Consider the following 17,306-nt stretch of genomic DNA (forward strand, 5'->3'; position numbering starts at 1 on the left):
AATAATAATAATGATAAAAAATCAAGTTTGAAAGAAAGAAAACTTCCTCCTTTTTCACACAACCTAAAAAAATAAAAGGCCCCCTTGGAATTCCAAAACCCTTCACTTTCACAATGAAGAGAACCCTCATAATTTGTATAAAAAAAGAGTTTTATGCGCATAAGGATAAAATATCATTTTCATATCATAGGTTTCGCACTAATGGCCCCCGTTTTAAAGCAGAGCCCTTGTCGCCTATAAAAACTCTTAAATTAAAGTTTTAAACAACTTTTAGCTAAAACATTTGTTCAGCGCTAACAGCTAAGCATCGTGAAAACCGAGGTTAGCCAGACATTTCAATCGCTTAACTTAGATAACATTTACCTCACAAATCTCGCACAGTGAGCGCTCCTTACAGTGTACCTTATTCTCATTTAAACATGACGTCTGAGAAATTGGTGTCAAGTTAAACAGTGCTCCTTGATTGATAAAAGGGGGTAAGTGTCTAGAGATAGTGGTAGTGCCGTTGCGTCGGTAAGGGGGTGGTATTCCGAAATAATTTGGTTTTATCGATTGAGTTGTTAGTTTAAACTGGCCACCGTTAAGTGTTTGTAAAGCTGAGCGTTAGCCCTTCGTCAGATAGCGAATATGGGAAGTGTTGGTTAACTAATGTTCTTCTTTTGCCTCGTTATCTTTCTGCTTGACAAGACGTTGATACTATGGGGCTACTCACTCTCGGGAATGAAATCGTTAAAAAAACCGAACAAACAACAATAACACCACAAAATTGTTCTCTAACGTATATTATAAACGGAGTTGTTTCGCCTTATTTCATCTTTCGCCATCTTTTTGACATTCTCTAAAGTTCTGACACACTCTAAAGATAAGTTATTTTAGACGCTATAGCTTCCTTATCTTCATTCTTGTAAGAATGTAAGTGTAACTTGTAAAATATAATTTTCAATATGGGAAAATAAAGTACATTTGTCTCCCATTAAATGTACCGTAGAAATATCTTATATATCCTGACCAAATGCTGAGTTGCCTCCTTCATAACCCTCGTCTCCGCAATTTATCGTGTCTGGTCAACAACTGTCCTTTATCAAGAGCTACTTCTTGGCGAAATGTTGACAACGATGCCATTTTTTGCTCGTAGAATCAAGTGAGGCTGAAGATCTTCGTAGTCTTGTATGATGTTCTGAGGGGCAACACTGAGTTCAAACCTGTATTTTTGCCAAACAAGACAAAAAAAAGGTAAACTTTGTAATAATAAACACGAAAAATTATGCTCGCTTGATTGGATGAAAACGAGCGCATTTTTCATACAACACGAGTGCAAAGTTTGAACACGAGTGCAAAGTACAAATAGCGCGCGCGCTGTCAAAATTTCGCTTGTTTCAACTTTCTGCGAAGCTTTTTTCATGTAAAATTATTAATAAGTAACAACAAGATTTCTCGTGCACTTGTAAGTTTTTCAAAGAATACAAATTTTGTTGTCTTCGACTCGTGCTTGTTAACACCAAATTGCACTAGAAATTATATTATTTCCTGTACTAACTGCACTTGTTTGCATCTCATTCCTAACACATAGTGGCGCTCACATAAACCCACGGTCACGCTCATCATGAACAAGCATGCACGTTGCTCGCACACGCATGAGGAAAAGTGTGTGATCACGTCGCGAATAGGTTTGGATTTACATCTCAATGGTTGAATAGACAGCGCGAGTTCGTCCGTTCACAAATCACGGAACATGGTAGACTAAAACCAAGTCAAGTAATTAATAGTCAAGATTAGCTAAACGCTATTACTTACATTCGTAAGATCATTGCCACTGTAGTTTTCAATTCAGCAAGAGCAAAACTTTGTCCAATGCAGTTCCTGTAGAAACAATAATGATGGATACGATGAGCAAGTGAAACATTGTTATCAACTTTGTGGTAAAGCAGTATTTCCTTTTAACCCTTTCCACCCAGCTAACATCAGAATGTATATCCTCCATACTGTTCTCTATACATTCGTCCTATGGTTCTGATAAGGAGGATTCGCTTAAGTTGATGACGATCGTTTCTTTTATTCTCGTGACTTCAATGTTTGATTCATTATTGATACTGTAAGAAGAGATTAGCTGCAAGTCAGTAAAAAGAAGTCAAAGGATTGACAAGCAAAAGTCCATTTTACAGTTGTGTGCTTGGTTGCGAAGCCTTTGAACGGGAGTGAGGCTAGGGGTGACCTTGTTATGATACAAACTTTGCTGTCTCTCAAATGTAAATCACTTTGTTATCATGCTAACTAGATACAGGTCTCTATCAAAACAAGGTCACCTTCAGCCTCACTCTGAATCAAAGGCTTGGCAACTAAGTACACAACTGTAAAATGGCCTACTGTCTCCGTCCAACTCGATTAGCCAAACTGGTATTTAGATTTACTAAGTCATTCTTTTACTTTCCCTCTTCAAAATAAAAAGAAATCAGCAGTGGTTTAGCGTGGTTTGTGCTCTTATTGACAACGATATTCGTCATCACAGCGGTCAAAATGTTGTGGACTCACGAGGTGCAGCCGAGTGAGTTCGCAGCACTGCAGATTGTTTAAAAATATAAAATAAAACTACTATTGAACTCGGTTTTCGCATGATATCATGAATTATCGCGCATCTAAGTTACCTGGCTCAGCCTTCGGCTTCAGCAGATAACTCAGACCTCTGTTTGATATTTCATGATACCACACTCAACCTAATCTAATAGCTGCTCATCATCAGCACAATTGCCATGGTTACCTTGGCCCGGCAGAGAAAGGAATGTATGCATAGGGTGACATTTTTTCCATGTTTTCAGTTGTGAAACGAAGAGGGTCGAATTTCTAGGTAAAAAATAAAAAAATAAAAAAATTAAATAAAAAAACCTTTCAGGATACTAATTTAGCGTGATAACTTTCCTAACTAAACAAATTCAGTTAATCATAAGGGATACATCCGTTAATAAATGCAAGACGGTTATCAAGATTAGGAACACATTTCGATTTTACATTGACTTGGAACTGGATCTAAAACGTGAATAAAAAAGAAACGGAAAGGTACTTCTCCAGCGAGCATTCACAGTGCGAAAAAAAGAGTAGAGGAAGAGAATTCCGTTTCAGCTAAAACAGACCAAGCCAACGCCCTGCCTATGTTCGGTTTTTTTTCTTTATTATTTTTTTAAGGGGGGGGGGGGGGGGTTTCCCGAACAGAGTCCGAATAAACTACCGGCCCGGAGTTCGCTGTGATCAACCACAAGCTTCAGATTTTTAAAGTAAATTTATTTGATCGCCAGATTACTGACGGTCCTGAAGCATTCGGTGATAACTACATAAATTAGAAGAATGTGTGTTACGTAAAGAAATAGCTAAAAAACGAAAAGAAAAGACCACCAAGCTTGAAATAACCTCAGGGAAAGAAAAGTTACGCTATAGTTCTGGATAGGGCGCCTAAAAGCAGCAAATTAAATTTCTCCATAGGTCTCCGATTAACAGTCTTTGTTTATCGCAGAAATGTCTCCGCGTGCGTATTTATTAACTGATAAAACTGACGACTTTATGCACGTAACGCACGGTAGTATGCAGTTGGCGACATTCGCTTTGGCATGGACGGGTTAGGTTTTCAAACAGGTGTTCTGAAGGAAAGCGTGATAATTTAAATTACCTCGGGATCCGCCCATACATGAGGATTACGATGCAAGGCAAATATATGAGTAGTAACCCATGTTCCTGAAAAATAAGCAAACAAACAAGTTCAATAAAAAACAAAACATGAACAACAGTGACGATGAACTGTCTCTAACGAGAAAATCTGTATATTTCTTTCCACTATAGATCTCTTCACCAAACCATTTTGTGTTACTCGTGGCATGCCCCAGCAATTTGAATGGATACATCAAATGATTAAAGTGCCCCTAAGATCAAAATTTTCGTTCATCATTTTTTTTTTTCATTTTCGTGTTCAGTGTGTCTCCTTCACCTACTCTGCCAAATTTCAGTCTAGACCGAGAACCAGAAATATCTTTTTTTGGGCCGTTAAACTCGCGATTTCGCGTCCGCCATTATTTGACCATTTTCCGGAAATTGATCGCAGGACTCAGATGAAGTGACGTCAAAGGCTCAACGCGAAAATCTAACATGGCAAAATGTCAGGTAAACATAACAGAATGCTTTACTCTATTCTTACAAAAACTAAACAAAAATGGCGAGGCATCGATGCGTAATTCAAAGCTGAAGTAATCGTGCAGACCATGCTGTAGGTATTTCTCTGTATCGGAGCTTTGCAAATAGATCTGAGCGGGAAAAACGGTTGCGAATTGTGCGAACTCGCCGAGTAAACTACAATCCTGCACGAATATTTGTGATCTACTCCGAACACTTCTCGGAGGACTGTTTCGAGAGATCTGTGTACCTTGAAGGATCTAGGCGAAGAATTCTGTCGGATTCAGTGCCTACCGTTCAAAAGAAGGGACAAGAAGAACCGTCCTCTGTGCGATCTCGACGAAAGTGAAGTCTACAAACCTCGACGGGTTTTGTCACCTTTACATATGCGCTGATCACTATCCACCTTTAACAACTCTCTAGCAGAACACCTTAAACAAAGGAAAGTTCTCGGTGAACATTGTGAATACGAATGATAAAATAGCCGAATTGAGGAATTAGATTTCTGACCTCAAAGAGCTCACTTTCACAAAAGAGATGAAAAATATAATTGCGTGCTCTGACTCTAAAAAAAAGCTAGCTTTAATAACAGAGAAAGTAGAACAAACAGCTGAAGACAGATAGAGTGTAGAAACACTTTAAAATGTAGGCTTGCAGCGAAAAAAACTGAGAACATGAAAATTTCTTTAAAATCCTCTCAAACTAACAACCATCTGACAGCCAAGTCAGCGTGCTATCAAAGGGTCCTAAATTCATCCCAACACCCGTGACAAATGAATGTGAAATCAGGCCAAGTTTTGCGAGATTTATTTGCAAGACCAATGCGCCTCCGTTACACCTTTCACGGACAAAACAAAGAACCACTACCGTTTCATATCAAACTGAATGCCACCGGTTCAGTCTTCTATCGCCCTTCAGAGCTACTTGGAAAATTGTCATACTACAACTTGCAGACTGTATTAAGCCAAAAAATACATTGTAACGCAATGAGATCACGGCTCTGAAAGTGCTGAGGCAAACTCTGCTTTAAACCTCACCAAAGCAACACAACGCTAGTCATCATGAATAAGACAGAAAAAACATAAGGCCAAAGTGCAACTCAACCACGGAGTTCACTTCAAACCTCTCAAAGCACCGATAGTAAAAAAAACCCGCTGGAAAGGGTTAATGAGATCATTGACCAATAATGCACCGGGCAAACACATTAATGGCTTACAAATCGCTCTCACAAACCCCCAATATCCGCCTTGATACACAATCAGCCACTGCCGAAAACAATTTTTATATATCTCTCGATCATTTCTTACAAAAAAGGAAAATCCCTTACAACAAGCAAAAATACAATTCGAAGGCGATAAAGCGATGTGACCACAAAAGCCACATGGGGAGTCCGTGCCGTTCCTTATTTATCTTTATTCGCATGGCAAAATTCATCGTTTGCCGGCGCAAAACTATCCTCGGAAGCTTCAGATAATTTCTGGGACAGTTCATCGCCAGACAAAGTCGACATTTTACGACTGACAACGAAACAGTTCTCAAAAAAGTAATATGTGTGATTCTCTGTGCAGCGAACAAAGAGAGTTGTGACAAAGCAAAGCATTAGTTTGTTGAGCCTTTGACGTCATGATGACGTTTCCTACTGTACGGCTGGAACATGTTTTCAGCAATGGCGGACGATTTTTAGACGACTTTGAAGCGGTAAAAATCGGTCATCGAAGGTTTATTTTGAGTTTTTAATAGCAAAAAGGGTTTTAACTTGACCCAACTCAACATTATGTAAAAGAATTAGCCCAAAATAAAATGGCCAATTTTCGTCTTAGGGGCACTTCAAAAAAAAAAAAAAAAAAAAAAAAAAAAAACTGTTGAAAAATATCATATTTTGCCGTGTTACGGCTCACAGATGACGTTCGAATGTGTTTAGTAATAAGAGAGGTACACGACTTAAAGGCGAGTGGTGTCATTGATGTTCTAATCACATGCGTCTCGCATGATCTTGGCATGTACTAAAATCAGGAACACCGGAACACCGGAACACTGGAACACTGGAACACCAGAACACCGGACTGACACCCCGGAACAGCGGAACATCGGAACACCCCCGGAACACCGAATTTGACGATGTAAAAAAATAAAATGTAGATGTAATTTGTTTACCCACGTGACAAGAAAGACCTTAGAAGCTAGAAGCAGGCGCTAAATATATAGTTTCTTAATGTTTCTTATCTTATTTCTTTGTGGTATAAATAAATGTCGTTGTTGTTCCGGTGTTCCGGAGTGTTCCGGAGTGTTCCGGTGTTCCTGGTTTTAGTACATGCCCATGATCTTGAACTGCACAGAAACATGGCAAAATAGAATCGGTTCGTTTCATGCTATGAAAAAGAAGAAAAAATTGAGGAAAGTTAAAAGTGCAACGTTGGTACTCGACCCTTCTGGCTACATGTTCCTGTTAAGGTGATTTTAATAGGCCATTTTACAGTTGTGTACTTAATTGCCAAGCCTTTGATTTGGAGTGAGGTTGAAGGTGACCTTGTTGTGATAGAGGCCAGTACCTAGTTAGCATAATAAAAAAGTAATTTATATTTGAAAACCAGCAATGTCTGTATCATGAAAAAGGCCACCCTTAGCCTCACTCCTATTCAAAGGCTTGGCAACCAAGCATCACCAGAAATCGGGGACATTTCGAGCCCATTACGAAATATCAGCGGTATATCATATTAAAGATAATTCAATATGGCGGCGGTGGACGTGGAGTGAACACGTAACTATCTATTTTCGTAAATCCCCGCCAGAGAAAGGCCTGGTACGTTACTAACCCAGAAAGCCAAAGGAGACGTCAAAACAAGCGCCTCCCGGTTAGCTCAATGGATAGAGCGCTGGACTGTTGTGCGGGAGGTCGAGGGTTCGACCAACACTCAAGGTCTTAAAATAATTGAGAAGAATATGCTGCCTTTCTATAGTATCAAGAAACGGTTAGATATTCTAGCCTTCTCGGATAGGGACGAATAAATGGAGGTCCCGTCTCCTGCAGGGTTAGGGGTAGAAGACGTTAATTTCCCATGCACGAGATTACTGTGTGATGGATCTCCTCCCCTGGGTGGGATGGGTGGTTACTGGGCCCGCAGTGATTGGCGCAAGCTGTTGCGGTGTCCCTGCCTGTCGGCAAATCTTGTAAATAAATAAAATAAAGGAAAATGGCAGCCAAATTGTGCAGTGACAGGGACTTGTATCTTTCGTGTTCTTCCTTCCTAAAATTGGGGTGTTTAAAAATGGCGCATTGGGCTTTTGAGCTCTGTGAAAATACGAAGAGTCTCCTGGTTCAAGGAAAAATTATCGGCCAACATATTCGACCGTTTACGAGCGATTTAGTTGAGCAAACTTCTGCAGAATGCATATTGAACAACGCAGTTGCGAATCCTCACTTGGTTGTTCCCACAACAAAAGAATTGTAACACCTAGTCGAAGCAGATTTTAAGAGTTTGTATGGGGAAATGGAGTCAGAATTATGAGTTTATCGTATACCTTGGGAAAAGGTAGGCTTGAATTTGAGTATCTCTTTTTCGTAGTGATGAATGCTTTAACCGATGCAGGCTGCATTTCCGACCACGCAGCGAAAGAATATCCCATTCTTAGACAGTTATTTCGAAAAAATAATCTCTTCCAATACATTTTCTTATACTGTTTCGGCGCCATTTTGCTTGTAACACGAGAACCGCCTCCGCCATATTATCCCAAATTTCTGGAAATGGCCTGTAACTGTAAAATGGACTATTAAATACAAAAATACAACATACCCTCTGGAAGTAGTTTACCCTCGATCTCATACGGTTTGTCCAACAAGCGACTTATCCTCGGCACGGGAGGATAGATTCTGTTGCTTTCCTTAATGCACAGGTGAACGTAATTTAATTTACTGAGATCGCTCCTAAAAAGAAAGGCAAGTTAGAAAATTAAAGTAAAGAATTAAGAATTCAAAGCGAAAGTAGCGTGGTTTGCAATCTCCTCAACACTCAGATTAAATGTAATTTGAGATAGATCCATATAATAATATAATAATAATAATAATAATAATAATAATAATAATACTATAATATTGATTTGTATTGCGCAAATATCAATCCAGAGTAAAAAATTTTCATCTGCGCATTAAATTGACTCCACAAAATCCTGAAATCCTAAATATAACGTCTCTTCTCCAAATTTTCTGCCATCCGTTCCTCTGATCTGTACTTTTGACAGACCACTACAAATCACTACCGCCAACACGTCTAAAGACCTCGGAATCCCTGTCAATTAGAGGGTTTTTCGGTTGTGTTTGCGTTTACGCCAAAAAAAAAAAAAAAAAAAAAACGATCAAAATCAAAGAAACGAACAAAGAAATGACAACAGCCAATCATAAGAGAGAGGCGTGAGTTTCCTGACCAATCGCAGAGCGAAGTAAAGATAAAAAAAGAAATCCCGGATTATTTCGGGAACTCGATTGGAAATTGTTCCAACTAAGCAATAACCAGTCAAGATTCTAGGTGGCTCTCTGTGGGTGCAAACATACATATTCGAACCCGCGAACGGGCGACTCAACTACACTACCAACTAATCAAAACGTAATAGTAGGGATATACATAAACAAAACGAGTCATATTTGTTAAGAGGTTTCCAAACGTTGCGGGCTTGGCACTTCATCAGTGGGGAATAAAGGGGCGCGTTTCACCCACACGTAAGTGGTTTAGAGAGTCACACGTTGGCGAAAAAATCCTGTACGCAAAGCACAGAGGGAGCTATCCTTGCGCGTCCGTTCTGAGACCGCAGGGAACTGTCTCCTCGCAATCTACACACACATGTATGAGCAACATAAAATAGTCACCATTCAAACTCTTCTTTACTCCCAAGCACTGCATCTATCTCTTCTCGGCATTTTTCTTGGTGTTCGGGGAATCTTGCTAAATTGTATAGTGTCCATGAAACAGCTAGAAAGAAAGATTAAAAAACCTGCTTAAAGGAGTCAAAATAGTTCCAGACGAAAAACTTGAAATATAATGGACCTGTGATTATTTATCACTTAAGTAAGACGGGTGGGGGACATTAAGGGGGGGTACATGTTTTTCAAGAGGAACGAAGGGGGGGATCAGGGTCGTCAACATCGTTGAAAGGGGGGCGGGCCATCGCATGTTTTCACTGTCACACCATAATCAAAACCATTTAACTAATAAAGTCAAGAATCAAAGAGGTAAAAGAAGATAATTCTTCAAACAGTCTTGCAAAGACTGCTGGTCTCAAATGCTGCGAAGACCAATTACTAAGTAATCCTGTTCCGGTCGAATACCTTTGCCAGAACTAATTCTTATATTTCCGGTGATTATAAACGGCCGGTAACCTGCTTCCATTTAACTACTTACAGCTCGCAGTGGTATCGTGTCCCGCAAACATGAAAGTCATAACTTCTGAAGTGATTTCTTCCTCAGTCAAAGCGTTTCCACTTTCGTCCTGAATTGGGGAGAATACATTAGAAGCATTTTTCCCACACAACCCTGCATAGTCCGCACTGTGTGATTGGTCAATCTCGTTTCAAGCCAAGATTAGATAAGCAATGCCGAAAATACATAACTAAATTCTCTTTGCAATCTCTAGACAAAATGGAATCTTCACTAGTAAACATGCATCATGTGAGGGTCCTTGTCGATATAAAAAGCCGAAATCTCATTACTATTGGAGAGAGGAATGTTAAATCATCTTTAAGGGAATCAAGCTTCATATCTTAAATAACTTAAAAGCAACATTACCCTGGCTGCCAAAAGGATATCCAGAAAGTCCAGGTATCTTCTTTTCTTCAATTTCTCTTGTTCGACCTTAAAATAGAGGGAAATAAATTGAAACTAATTTGCCCAACCTTATACAGTTATATATTAGTCAAGTGATGAAAAGAAAACATACCATGCAAATGATTTTTATAGAAGAAAACAAAAATTTGTTCAAATAATTTTCAATATTCCAACGCTCGAAACTCTAGAACACTTTTAAAATCTTACGATACACTCACACTATCTTGTAAAGTTGCTCTCCTTTCTCTGATGACCTCCTTCGCCTTGGCTTGGGTTACAGCGCATACTTCAGAGTATCGTTTGGCACCAGCCGTCATTTTATAAATTATGTCCGAATGCAATAAAGGATTCCTACAGAGGTAAAAGTAATTCAATATTGTCCTGCTAAACGTAGTTGAGGGTTAGGATACAGTCTAAACCAAATGTCCTTAGAGAGTGCACATTTCTGGAAACAAGCTCCACCACCCAATCCAATGGGGTGTGCATGTGCAACATTGCGGGGGTATGTGGGGGTTCAAAGTGGAAGGCGAGGGGTTGGGGGGAGGAGAGAATTTGATTAGAAACCGCAAAACCGTAGAAAAACAATCGTGCAAAGCTGAAAAAAACAAACAAACAAACAAACAAACAAAACAAAAACGATCAAAACCGAAGCTGAACCGCATGCAAAAGCGTCAAACCGATATATTTTCGCATCCCAGTTATCAAAACCCTAATCGATCCGATACAGTGGTGACCAGTGAGCATAAAGCGGTTTCGCAGCTATTGGAGATCAATGCATAATTGCCGCTCAGATCCAAGAGAAATTGGAACCAAAATATGAAAAAACCGAAAACCACACCGGATACCAAATCCAAAATCCGTTAGTCCTTTTGACAAAAACCGAAGACCAAATGCTAAAAAACGGAAAATCCGCAAACCTAAACAAACACCAAAACCGAAAAACCGGACTTTTTGGCACAAAAACCGAAAAACCTTCACAAAGTTTTCACTTTCAAATTTTTCCTCCCCTGTCCTCTATTCTCCTGGTCCCCCCCCCCCTCTTCAACTCTATTGTTCTCCATTATAATATTCTTCAGTAAAACTACCTTACGCTCCCCATTTGTTCAACTTAATTCCTCTGATCACACTAGTCGTCAAACTGATTTCCAGTCTCCCTCCCAAGAAGGTAAACAAGTCAAATTGAGCATCACATGAGCATGACAGCCAGAAAAAGGAATCATATACTTACATCAATCTGTTGAGAACCTCATCAGATGCATCATATACTGCTCTGATATAGGAAGTAGCTTCTCTATGAAAAGGTGAAAGAGGTCAGATCATCATTATTAATTTCCACCTTATTAATCTATTATGCTTGGTAGATGCAGTGACCTCATGGTAAGTGCCACTCGACTCTGGATGAAGTGGTCTGGGTTGGAGCCCTAGCCGGGGAAATTGTGTTGTGCTCTTGGGCAAGACACTTTACTCTCACAGTTCCTCTTTTCACCCAAGAGTAGAAATGGGTACTGCAGGCAAATTTAATGCTGGGGGTAACCCTACGATGGACTAGCATTCCATCCAGGGGGGAAGGAGTAGAAATACTTGTAGGCGCTTCATGTTTTGGAAATGGGATTTAAGCACTGGCCCAAAGGGCCCCTTGTGCTCATAAACAGGCTTTACCTAATCTATTATCCCCCAGCCAAGTGCAAAATGTTCCTTTCTCTCTCTCTAAATTTCCCTGACAGGACACTTTTAACTGGGGCTTAATGGGTAAACAAGTTACATAATATAACTGTTACTAACTTACTCTTGTGTCTGACAGTCAGTTTCATAACTAAGGGCACATTTGAGAATGGAATCCAGTGTCATGAGACTTAAGTGGTGAAATAATTCCACTTCTTCGCTCTCCAGTGACAACCACTTCTCCTAAAGGACAAAAAATAATAATTTGTAATTTGTAATCTTTATTTAGACACGATCAATTCATCAGCCTATAAAAATACATATCACATACGCTAAGATATTTAAAATTAAAACTACATACTATAACACTAAAGCTGTTTTCCGTGAATGCCGTGCGTTAGACTTAAAAAATGTCATTGATCTTACGTTTAAATGATTGCGTAATGAGTGATCTCCTGCAAACAAGTTTCCCCTTTAGGGGTAAATTAGCTACATGTAACATTTTGTTGCACAATTAAACATAATTATCCTTCAAAAAGCAACTTTAGTTAACAAGTGGAAGCAGCTAGTTAAGTATAGAAACCATTTGTCACAAACTCTGTAAACTTAAAAGTAATATTTATATGAGAACTATTTATATGAAAGTCAAGACAGCCAGGAACAGCTGTTTTGACTTGGTTTGGATCTTGGGTTACAACTTACAGTTACAATCAATAAATCAAGCACCCAGTGACTTGAACACAGAGGTCTATAAAATGTGCAATCAATAATTATATATCTGATATTTAAACCTAAGATAAAACTCAAATCCAACTTGTTTTACATGCAGGCCTAATTGTGATAGGGTGCGATAAAAAATGTAGGTTGTGCGATTTTTTCAGCAAAATGTGCGATAAAAATCAGTGACTATGCGATTTTATGCAAATCATGCGGTCTAAATCTGAGCTATTTTATGCCTGTTTTAGAAGGTTTTAAAGACAAAAAACATCTTTTACACACTTCGGAAGACGTGAAAGCCATTTTATACGTCTTCTTTCTGAGCTTGTGCAGATATTTTGTAAATTAAACCGTTTTAACTGTGTGCGCTTCAATCAAGACACTATATTGGATGCGCGGCTAAGGTAAAGTGTTAATTTTTCATTTGTCTTGTGGAATTTTTGCAAGCTTTTATGAATTATGCAATTTTTCATGAATTGTATGATCGGATGTGATATGAGTTCGATTGTGCGAAATCGCACCATCACGTTCTATCAGAAGCCCTGTACATGAGAAACTGAATTATACATCATAACATGCAGTTCAATTGGTTCTTGCTCATGATCTTAGCTGTCCCTTAACAACATTTTGCCTTTTTAACATATAAAGCAAGTAGACTCCATGTTACTGCGGGTTTGTTGACAGATCACAGAGGACTTTTTCTTATCACATTTTGAAATCATCTGTGATCTAGCTATTTTATGAACTGATGGAATCTAATTGGAACAAAATGGAATCTAATTTTTAACTAAATCAAGGTTGTGGTCTAGCAGTGCCCGGTGGCCCTGGAATTTTACTTTAAATTTGCTCTTAAGTTACTCACGAATTTTAGTTTTTTCTTAAAAAGCAATTATGCTGGGCACCCTGGATTTCACAGTTTCAAAGCACTGGGCTCCATTCCATTTTTCCTTAGAGCACAGCCTTGTTAAATATATATTGTCAAGAAATCAGCATTTACAACTGAAGAAAATTTTGAAAATGTTACTGTAATGCTATAACACAGTTATGTTAAAATAATGGATATTTATTTAGCTTATAATAAACAAAATACACAAGTTTGTTGCTTTATTGGAGGTCAATTGGAAGTATGCATTTGGAAGATGGAGAGCATCAGTCAAATTTACAATATTTCCAAAGACAATCAAAACACCCCAGCCTGCCAAATTTCCTAAGTGTACTTACTAAAAGAGTATTTGTAGAATCCTGAAAAATTTGAACGTATGACCTGAGGATCTCAAAGTGAAACGCTGGAGTGAGAAGTCGTCTCATTCTAAACCACTTGTTCCCATTTGCAGCAACCAGTCCATTCCCTTATAAAGGTGAAAAAAAAAGATCAAATTACACGAGGTGAAGTAACATTTCATAATTATGACCCCAAAATTATCAAAGTAGGACACCCACAAATTAAGAGAAAGTGGAAAGTGCATATGAATACTGTGCACCTTATTATATGGCATAAGGTGCATCCTGAGGTAATCCAAGGATTCTGTTTGGTTCTTACTAAGTCTGGTTCTTTTGCCTTATGGACAGTTTCCACAAGAATAGTTATGAGTTGTGTATTTTTGGTTTTGAAAGCAGCTGGTAAATTCAAACTAAACAATTTTGGTTCAAGTGTCATATAGTAAACTACTTACTAACCTGACTGGTTTGAGCCGCACTGGGCAATATTAGCCCAGTATAGTTAGTTTTTGTACTGACCTTGCTGTGCACTGTCCATACTACCGAGACCTTGGGCAAATTTTCCCCAGCACAGCCCTCACACTCAGTTAGTTGGGAGTTAGAATTTAATCATATGTAGTTCTCTAACTTGAGGATTAAAATGCAAAGCAGCAGCAGCAGTAAAGCGCTAGGTATGTCTCCTAGATTCAATGTTTATACATATGCCATTAAAGTCACTTCAAACAGTTGTTTTTCTTTTATTACAGATGTGAGCAAGCTTAAACCATTTGACCACATAGATAATGTCTCAGTATATAGAGAAAGCTTTGAGAAGAGAGGAAGCCATTAATTGGTGAACATTTTTTGGCAAGAAAGCAAGCTTTCCCTTTGTTTGACGGTAACAAGAGTATGGCATAACACCCGCTAGTCAATTCTTCTAGAGGCAGACATCCACCCTATATATCTTTGGTGTCCACCTACTAGACTAATTCTAATTAGTTAACTATTTTTTCTAGTTCTTGAGGGTGTCAGCTTACAAGAGAGTTTATCCATATTGTGAAACTAATTGTGGAGCAAAAATTATGACCACTAACCAGAACAAGTAGTACATAGTTTGTATCTGATTGGTGGAGAGAGTGCCCCACATTTTTAGACCAATCACAGCCAGCAATGACTTGTAAAGCAAACCATGTAAAATTCCTGGACCTCTTTCAACACTAAAATATTACTGTTCTAATGTTATCTACTGCAGTTAAAAGTTTCAGTATACTCACCAAAGAATGGCTTAATAAATTCATAAGTAGGTGCTTTTGGAGCACTACTGGTCTGAACAACCTTGATTGCGTCAGGATGACACAATACAAGTCCTGTCAGGAGAGGACCCCTTCGCATAATATAGCATGTTTTGAACTCAGTTGCACATCTGACATGGAATTGAAGAGTTGTACCATCATGATTTTTGACCTTACAAAAAGAGAATCATTAGCCTTTGGTCACTCCTGTGAGTGAAACTTAACAATAATTAAAACAAGGGGCCGGGGTGGGGTGGGGAACTCATTTGATGGGGCTTGGCTTTTATTATGTTTGTCGTAATCAGCTGATCAGTTTGAAGCTTCAACATTTCCACTCCCCACCCCACTCCCTTCAGGGCAACAGCCGATTTCCTGTCGTCTATGCCAGGGGAGAGTGGGGCATTTGAACCTGATGCCTTGCTGGGTTGAGAGGAATTTGAACTTAAACATGGAAGTGTTTAAAGGTAAAGAGTTCACTTTTGTGAGAAAATAGCTTAGAAGAAAAAGTTTAGGTTTTAAAACTTGGTCAATTAGTAGAAAGTCATAGTTACTGACTTTTTTCTTTTCTAAAAAGTTGACCAGTACTTCAGGGTGGGGCATTTGAACACAGTTTTGGCTGCAAAAAACATGAATTTGATCAAACCAATCTTCAGAAGTTCAATTGCCTGGGAGGTGATCTAAGAGGGAATGTTGAAGCTTCACCTTGACTGATGTATAGCTTGGCCACTTGGAAAAAGAGCCCATTACTTAATTTTCTAAACTTTTCCCACCTCACAGTGACATTTAATTTCTTTTAATGCCACATAAGCAAAATAGTCTAATAATATCAAATCTTGACTGCTCAATACAGGTTGACCACTTAATGCTGGTTCCGAAGAATAGGGGCAAATATAACCCCCTCCTGGTTAGCTCAATGGATAGTCTGCGCCGGACTGTTGAGCGGGAGGTCGAGGGTTCGAGCCCCAACTGGACCAACACTCAAGGTCTTAAAATTACTGAGGAGAATGTGCTACCTTTCTATAATATCAGGAAATGGATAGACATTCTAGTCTTCTCGGATAAGGACGAATAAACCGTAGGTCCCATCTCCTGCTGGGTTGGGGTAGGAGACATTAATTTCCCACGCATGAGATCACTGTGTGGCGGATGTCCTCCCCTGGGGTGGGATGGGTGGGTACTACTGGGCCCGCAGTAATTGGCACAAGCTGTTGCGAGCTCGCTGCCTGTTAGCGAAGCCAACAAATGAAATATTAAAATTAAATTAATTTAATTGATATAAGAAAACGATGAAAAAAGCCTTTTAATGCCATAACTGACCACTTAATATACAAAAATCGCTCAGAAACATTACCAACGTTGACTTCTGGAGAGAAATATGGATTAAATTTTACTTGAAAGATGATGATTCTTATAGTTTCATACGAGTGGTTCCGTTTTAAGTGACCGCTCAATACAGTGGAAGACAATAGAAACAGCACCGCTTAATAGAGGTGAAAACTACAGTGATTAACGGAAAACAAACTTGGTATTTTAACAACCTACCGCTTAATACAGGTTCGACTTTACTTTTAATACACGCCAAAAACTGGAAGTATAGTGCAGCTGTTGCCTGGGGCTGAACTACACCCTTGGTTTATCTAAATTCCATGAATTCGAAGAGCTTCTAGACTCGGTGGAAAAGCTCCTTTTCTCACTTAGGGTAAGTGGTACCTTAAGTTAGGGAGCAACTTCACAATACCCGTCCACATCATTTACACAGTCCTTTTAAAACTTACGTAGTGGAGGTGTCCTGTGAACCAGTGACTAGGAGCTGAGGGGAACGTAGCCAGCTGCCTCTCCTCACGGAATTTCTTGATAAGGCGAATAATCAGCTTACAAATGACGATTGTTGCAGTTGCGGATGCGACAAGAATCCAGTAGTCAGAAATAAAACTCATAGCTAAATTATGCTCGTTCTTACTGTGCAAAATGACTGTATCCTTCGGGGTATTATTTAAATACAATACTTGAACTTCACTCTTCGTAACGCCACAGCATTTCAATCATTGCAACGAGAGGCAAAAATTTGAACATTGGGGAGAGGGGTTGGGATTAGCTTTTTTAGGCCGTGAACAAAGTTTTCATTGCCTCTATCTGGGCTCTACAAAAAGAATGATATCATTTTCTTTCAGCTTTTTTTCGGTGTTGATTTAAATTTTACCTTATTTTCCCTGTTTTCTTCGGAAAGCAGGGTGCGATTTTCTTTAAACTGGAATGTCTACTTTTTTCGATTTTCTACCCGGCTACCCTCTGACAACGCAAGTTGTCACGCCATCAAGCTTCTTACTTGAAACCTATCCTTTAAAACACGATATACGATTTAGTGTCGAAGCTAGAGATAAAATATTCAAATGCTACAATTATTGATAAGAAAAAATACATAAATTAACAATGATAAAACACAAAAGCCTTACAATCTTCTTCTCATGATACT

General features: G+C 38.9%; 1 protein-coding gene across 1 annotated transcript; it reads right to left on the reverse strand.

The window, feature by feature from the left end:
- Nucleotides 1–766: 766 nt before the first annotated feature.
- Nucleotides 767–17,296, reverse strand: LOC111342561 (cytochrome P450 4B1). The gene is made up of 14 exons (XM_088738302.1): nucleotides 16,609–17,296; nucleotides 14,816–15,005; nucleotides 13,566–13,693; nucleotides 11,752–11,870; nucleotides 11,194–11,256; nucleotides 10,184–10,316; nucleotides 9,927–9,992; nucleotides 9,543–9,630; nucleotides 9,011–9,113; nucleotides 7,944–8,074; nucleotides 3,656–3,720; nucleotides 2,756–2,838; nucleotides 1,795–1,860; nucleotides 767–1,202 (listed from the first exon to the last, which is right to left on the reverse strand). The coding sequence occupies exons 1-14, from the start codon at nucleotides 16,768–16,770 to the stop codon at nucleotides 1,082–1,084; spliced, it is 1,518 nt and encodes a 505-aa protein (XP_088594428.1). The 5' UTR covers nucleotides 16,771–17,296; the 3' UTR covers nucleotides 767–1,081.
- Nucleotides 17,297–17,306: the final 10 nt, after the last annotated feature.

The sequence above is a fragment of the Stylophora pistillata genome, chromosome 11 (assembly GCF_964205215.1).
Source record: "Stylophora pistillata chromosome 11, jaStyPist1.2, whole genome shotgun sequence".
In the NCBI taxonomy this organism is placed as follows: domain Eukaryota; kingdom Metazoa; phylum Cnidaria; class Anthozoa; order Scleractinia; family Pocilloporidae; genus Stylophora; species Stylophora pistillata.